This window comes from Sinocyclocheilus anshuiensis, unplaced genomic scaffold (genome assembly GCF_001515605.1).
Source record: "Sinocyclocheilus anshuiensis isolate Anshui unplaced genomic scaffold, SAMN03320099.WGS_v1.1 scaffold1566, whole genome shotgun sequence".
NCBI classification, from domain to species: domain Eukaryota; kingdom Metazoa; phylum Chordata; class Actinopteri; order Cypriniformes; family Cyprinidae; genus Sinocyclocheilus; species Sinocyclocheilus anshuiensis.
In genome coordinates this window covers 64,512-70,656 of record NW_015546165.1, presented here as the reverse complement: position 1 = coordinate 70,656, position 6,145 = coordinate 64,512, and the positions used below count along the sequence as shown (strand labels likewise).

Genomic DNA, 6,145 nt, shown 5'->3' with positions numbered 1-6,145 from the left:
AGGAAAATTTGAACAAAATAATATATACAAAATATATTTTAAATATACAGAAACAATATTAATAGTAATAGGAAAAACTAAATAATAATAATTTAGATTTTATACAAAAATTGTAATTAGGGATTAGAACTAAATTATATCTATCTATCTATCTATCTATACATGTGTATATATACATATAAAACCTAAATAAAATGAAGTAATAATGGTTTTATACAAAAAGAGGAAAATTGGAACAACATACTATAATAATAATAATAATAATATATAATAGAAATTTTAAATAATATAAAAAGTTTTATACTACAGTAAATAAAATATATGAAATATATGAATATATTAGGAAAATATATGAAAAATGAACAAAATAATAAAACCAACAACATTCACACACACACACATACATATTTATAAAACATATAATATGGATAATAAATAAACATAATAATTTCTTTCACAAACCTGGAAGTGGCAGGAGTTTTCTACATTTTCCTGAAATATTAAATATACACATTAATAACTGATCTTAGCTCACTATATTCCAGTTATAGAGTCAACATGACATCAAAACTGATTCTATTTCCCGTCGCCGCCGTCATGTGAGTGAAGGAAATAAATGTGTCTCTATTCATCAAACGTCAGCAATCCCTCGTATTCTCCAGACGCTGCTCAGCATGCGATCGATCGATTGATTGCTGATGATCAGATCAGCCGTTGCTCTCCATCATGATTACAGAGCGACTCTCACCAGAATGACGGGGACGGCGGAGGAGATCTGGCTATGGGATGAGCCCCAGTCCTCCGGGCTTCCGTACAGACCCTTCTCCAGAATATACTGCTGACCGGAGAACCCCGGACCCTCGAACGCCACCCACCTACAAGAAACCAGTCAGACTTATTCATTTCTGTCCACTGTGGCAGAGCTACAGCGTTGGGTGGAAAAGAGCAGCGTGAACATTCTGCTAAACGTCTTTTTTTCTGTTTTACTGAAGAATGACAGTCATACGGGCTTGAAGCGACATGCGGGCGAATAAAGGATGATTTCCAGCTGAATTATTCCTTTAAAACTAACGTGCAGCTAGATTCATATCACAAGAATGTTCAGATGATTCAGTATGAGGAGAATGCAGATGCAGTTCTGGGGTAGAAACGTCCTGAAGGTCGTCAGTGTTTAATGCTTCACATTCCATGATGCCCAAACTGACATTCAACGCAGCGAAACTACAGCAACTCCCAAAATAATGAGACTCACAGAGCCGCAGCGCCCACACATGAACAAATACAGACCTGCCTTCATGCATGCATGCGTCTCACACACACACGCCTCTGTCTGTACTAGAAAAATGTGTGAGCGCTTCAGCTTTAAACAAGCCTGTATGTTTATACATTGTCACTCTCACACACACACACACACACACACACTCACACATACCAGTAATTACAGGGAACCGTGTGGATTGTCAGAAGCGCTGCAGCAAGCACACACTCTGTTGTTGTCATTTTCTGGCAAACGCCCTCCTTTCCTCTGAACGACGATCAGCCCGAGGCAGACCTGTGTTTGTGTCACATGACGTGGTATTGGCGGAAAACAATGCACCTTTACCTGAACAGGTGCGCTCTTTAATTCTGTGGAAGCACTAACTGACTGAAAGGAATCGCATGCAACTTTGAGCATTTTTTGGGTCAGACGTGCATGCTTTTCTATTAAACTGACAGATATCCTGATTGGCTGAAGTGCCCGCCCACTTTTTGGCTCCAGAAGTATTTTTATACACACACACACACTCACACTCACACACACACACAGATATTTAAGTATTTTGACAGTATAGTGAGTGCTTCATGGGAGTGGGTGGAGCTAAAGCGCACTGAGCTCAATTTTCTCACCGCTACTCTCTGATTGGTGGAGTTTTCTGCACAGCATCATGGGTAATGTAGTTTTTCACCAAATAATGCGAACTGATGGCTTAAACAGAAACATATACCCTCAATTAACAATCCTGGAGCTCTCTAATGGTTTATAAGATATTAAAAATCCGGTGAGCTTTTATTTCCGGACTCTAGAATGAAGAAAGCGACTCACACTCCGGACAGGACCTCGATGGAGCGCGTCTGCAGGCCGTAGCGCGTGTTTGCGGTGTTTTCCAGCGGCTCCAGGAGGTCGATGCAGACGCCGCGCTCGGAGAAGTCCGGCTCACTAAACATCTTCATATGAGGGGAGGAGAAATCCTGAAAAACAAAGCCTTTTACAGCCCTCAGTTGTCTTAAATTAGAAAGCAGTTGGCAAGCGTTTGGTTCTGGTTCTGCTATTTCCTGCTATTGTGGTTTTTCTGAATCGATCCTAAATCAGTAAGAGAGCTGGTTTCGGGTTCTCCTGTGTTTCTTAGACATGTTTACACAGTTCAAAAACAACTGAACAGAGCACAGCGCTCAGTGTTTTTATGGCTGGTGCTTTAAACGAGACGAATTAAGGCAGGATTTCCAGTTTACATTTACATTCATGCATTTAGCAGACGCTTATAAAGTGACTTTCCAAAGAGGAACAATTGTGAGCTGATGAATAGCTAATAATAATGAATGAAATCATAAAAATGTCAAATTAAATATCTGCTTTTATTTGAAATAAAAGCAATAAAAATAAAACACTTACCAAAAAATAAATATTCTATTTGTATACTTGCATATCATGTGACTCATAACAGTCATCGACGAACTGTGCTGTTAAATGATTGAAATATGATTATTTTATTTTATATTATTTAGTTTTCTATATATAATGTTTCACTTCGTATTTTATATATATAATTTTTTGATGTTGTTTGCCTGGTTGTTTGTTTTTTGTTAGGGTAAAATAAACTGAAAAGCAATGGTGATTAAAATGTTAAAAAAATGTAAAATGTTTCATTTACCAGTAAAATACTGCAAAAGAATTTAGCTTTTACAAAATATGGGGGAAAACTATTGAAATATTAACCTAAAATAAGGAGATTGAGGAGTACACTGGACAAATCTGGTGTAGGATTGCAATCAATAATTGCAAACAAATTTTTTCACAAATTATAAAAAAAAAAAAAAAAACAAACAAACAAAACAAAAAAACAGCAAGTGACACATTGAATTTAAACATGAAATTTAGAAGTAGAAAGACTGAAATAGTATTTTCTTTTAAAACGCAGTCCAGTATGATTAAATTAATTTAAAGGGGTCACATGCTGCACACACTGGCCCAGCTGACCGATCACAGCACACACTGGCCCAGCTGACCGATCACAGCACACACACTGACCCAGCTGACCGATCACAGCACACACTGGCCCAGCTGACCGATCACAGCACACACACTGACCCAGCTGACCGATCACAGCACACACTGGCCCAGCTGACCGATCACAGCACACACACTGACCCAGCTGACCGATCACAGCACACACTGGCCCAGCTGACCGATCACCCCAAAACAAAATCAAGACTTTGTAAAAGAGCATAATAGGACCCCTTTAAATAAAGCATGCAAATAAAGATGCTTTTTTCCCACACGAACACTCCGACAGCTAATGCACGATCTCACTAACCAACCAGTCGGCCGCTGGACAGCTAGTGAAGCACGGTGACCGATCGCTAGTGAAGCTGAGACTCACCATGAAAACGGGCCGCAGAGAGAGGAGCGTTTCCCTCGTCCCGCCCCAATCTGTCCAGTCCAGATACTCTCCTTCCTCCAGAACGAACTGCTGCCCCTCGAACTCCTGGCCATCGTATCCCACCCACCTGAGACCAGACGAGGGAAGCATTCAACAGCAGTAACACTGAGGAAGAACATCAGAGGTCAGCACTCACAGGCCTCCGAGGATCTTCAGTGATTCCACTCTGTCCAGTCCGTGGTTTTCTGTCACGTCTCCCTGAACCTCCACACATCGGCCCTCCAGACCGGCCTTTTCATACACCACGGCCTGAGCGAGACAGACAGATCAAGAGTCTCCATCACTGTAAAAGACACGCTTGAGAAGACACTGAAACTCACAAACCTCGACTGCATTCGGCTTCTCCACTCTCAGAGCGCCCTGCAAAACAAGCACAGTTCTGATGACACACTATACTGTAGACGGGTGAATATCGTTATCGTGTGAGCCGTACCATACGCAGAGGCCTCAGAGAGCCGACTGCGGGCGACGGAAAACCCCAGTCCTCCGGGAACAGATACTCTCCGGTTTCCAGAACCGCCAGCAGACCCTGGAAACCCGGATCAATGTAAACCAGCCAGCTGCGGAGCAGAGACGACAGCTGTCAATCATCCGTCACCTGAACTAATCACTCGTTTATTAGTCAAGCCAGGTGACTTGGCGGGTACTAGTTAACATCTCACTGACTAAAATCACATGCAACTAATAATGATCGGGGAAGCAATGTAATGCACTTACATAAATGCACTTACATAAAGTTTTTGAAAACTTTTTCAAAAAAGATATAAAATGTATTTTTTATGGCCATTTTCATTTTCTGAGACATGTTAAAAATGTTAATGCAAGTTTTTTTTCCTGAGGTTTTTATGCATAAAATTTATTACAACAAAAAAAGTTTGCAATTTAGTTTTCATGACCTTTTTACACTCTCTGACGTGTTAAAATATTAACGTTTGCTTGTTTTCCTGAGGTTTCTCTAATCATAAAAGTTTTTAAAAAGTAAAATTTGTGACAATTTTCCACTCTCTCTAAAATGTTCAAAATGTTGTTTTCTTGAGGTTTTTCCATTTACTTAAAGCTTATGAAAACTTAAAAAAAAAATAAACATTTAGTTTTTATAACCATTTCCCACTCTCTCTGACATGTAAAAAATATTATTGTTTGTTTGTTTTCCTGAGTTTTTTCCATTTACATAATCATAAAGTTCATGAAAACCATTTTCCTACAGTTCATCCGACCGTTTCTTTAAGACGCCTCGTCGCATGTGAAATGAGTTTGTGTGCCACATGTTTTCTGTCATGTTCAGTAGTTTTTATCTGCTTCATCCTCACATCGTCACAGAATACACAGACAAATACAACTGACTTTTGTTACATTAAATGGCATTTTGATTTAAAATAAACAGTTATGAATATGCTGTACTGTAAACACTACTGGTTATTGTTGTTGTTGTGTTCTGCTGGTTCACCTGGACAAACACTGCTGCTGTAAATCATTCAACAATCTGTGATTTTCTCTTTCTATTCCTGCTCACATTCCTGCTGTAGCTTTCATCTGTCATTCTGCACTCTTCCTGATTTTTTTTGTCTTTCCTCTGTGTTTTTGTAATTCTCACTGTCCTGCTATGCCAGCTCTGTTTATCACACACACATGAGACTTTTCACATACAGTGGGCCTATAAAGTATTTGGACACTTTTCAAAAAAAATAAAAACGTAAAAAAATTGAAACAATGGATCTAGTGTTTAAAGTGCCCCTATTATGGATTTTTGAAAATTCCCTTTCATGCAGTGTTTAACACAGCTCTAAGTGAATGAAAACATCCTGCAAAGTTTTAAATCTGAGAGTGCACCGTGTATAAAGTTATTGAATCTCACAAGACAGAGTCGACTCTGAATCATTTAAACGAGTCGTTTTTAAAACGAATCCCAAGCCATTTCATGTTGACATCAACATGAAACATTAGCATATTGCCCGCCCACTTGTTGGTTTTTTCGCTTTGGTCTGAATGAAAATGCAAATTCATTCTTTGCCACTAGGTGTCGCTTTTGGAGCGGTAAAAATATCGGTTTCCCCGGTAACACACAAAGCAGCACTGCGCTCACAAACACTGCTTTATCAGGCATTACAGTATGAGTGGTTATGAACGAATGAATGAAACGCATTTGTCCATGTTTCACTCCGTCTCGAATCGCGCTCGCGGAAAGCGCTTGAGAAACAGTGTCTCTTCCGTGGCTCGGTACGCTTTCAACTCATTTTATTAGTCTCAAGCAAGACACACGTTACACACATCACGATTTGACTGATTTTTACGTAGAAAGGGCGACAGCGCACCGCATTAAAAGAAATGATCATTCATGTTTTCATAGCCGCTGGCCAAATTCAAAAACGAAACTAAGATTAAATCATCTTTGAGAGCAAGGGGGCCCCCTGGTGTTTCGGGGGCCCTACGCAGCTTGCATATTTTGC

At 39.7% G+C, this 6,145-nt stretch overlaps 1 protein-coding gene across 1 annotated transcript in view; it reads right to left on the bottom strand.

Annotated features, from left to right (window-relative positions):
- LOC107701355 (uncharacterized) overlaps positions 1 to 6,145 on the bottom strand; it is a 36,830-nt gene that overhangs the window by 9,425 nt on the left and 21,260 nt on the right. The window contains exons 15-21 of the mRNA XM_016503343.1: positions 4,132 to 4,258; positions 4,023 to 4,058; positions 3,835 to 3,947; positions 3,639 to 3,765; positions 2,084 to 2,229; positions 749 to 875; positions 463 to 492 (exon numbers count right to left, since the gene is read on the bottom strand). Of these exons, the coding sequence (XP_016358829.1) occupies positions 463 to 492; positions 749 to 875; positions 2,084 to 2,229; positions 3,639 to 3,765; positions 3,835 to 3,947; positions 4,023 to 4,058; positions 4,132 to 4,258 (706 nt within the window). The remainder of the gene's footprint in view (positions 1 to 462; positions 493 to 748; positions 876 to 2,083; positions 2,230 to 3,638; positions 3,766 to 3,834; positions 3,948 to 4,022; positions 4,059 to 4,131; positions 4,259 to 6,145) is intronic.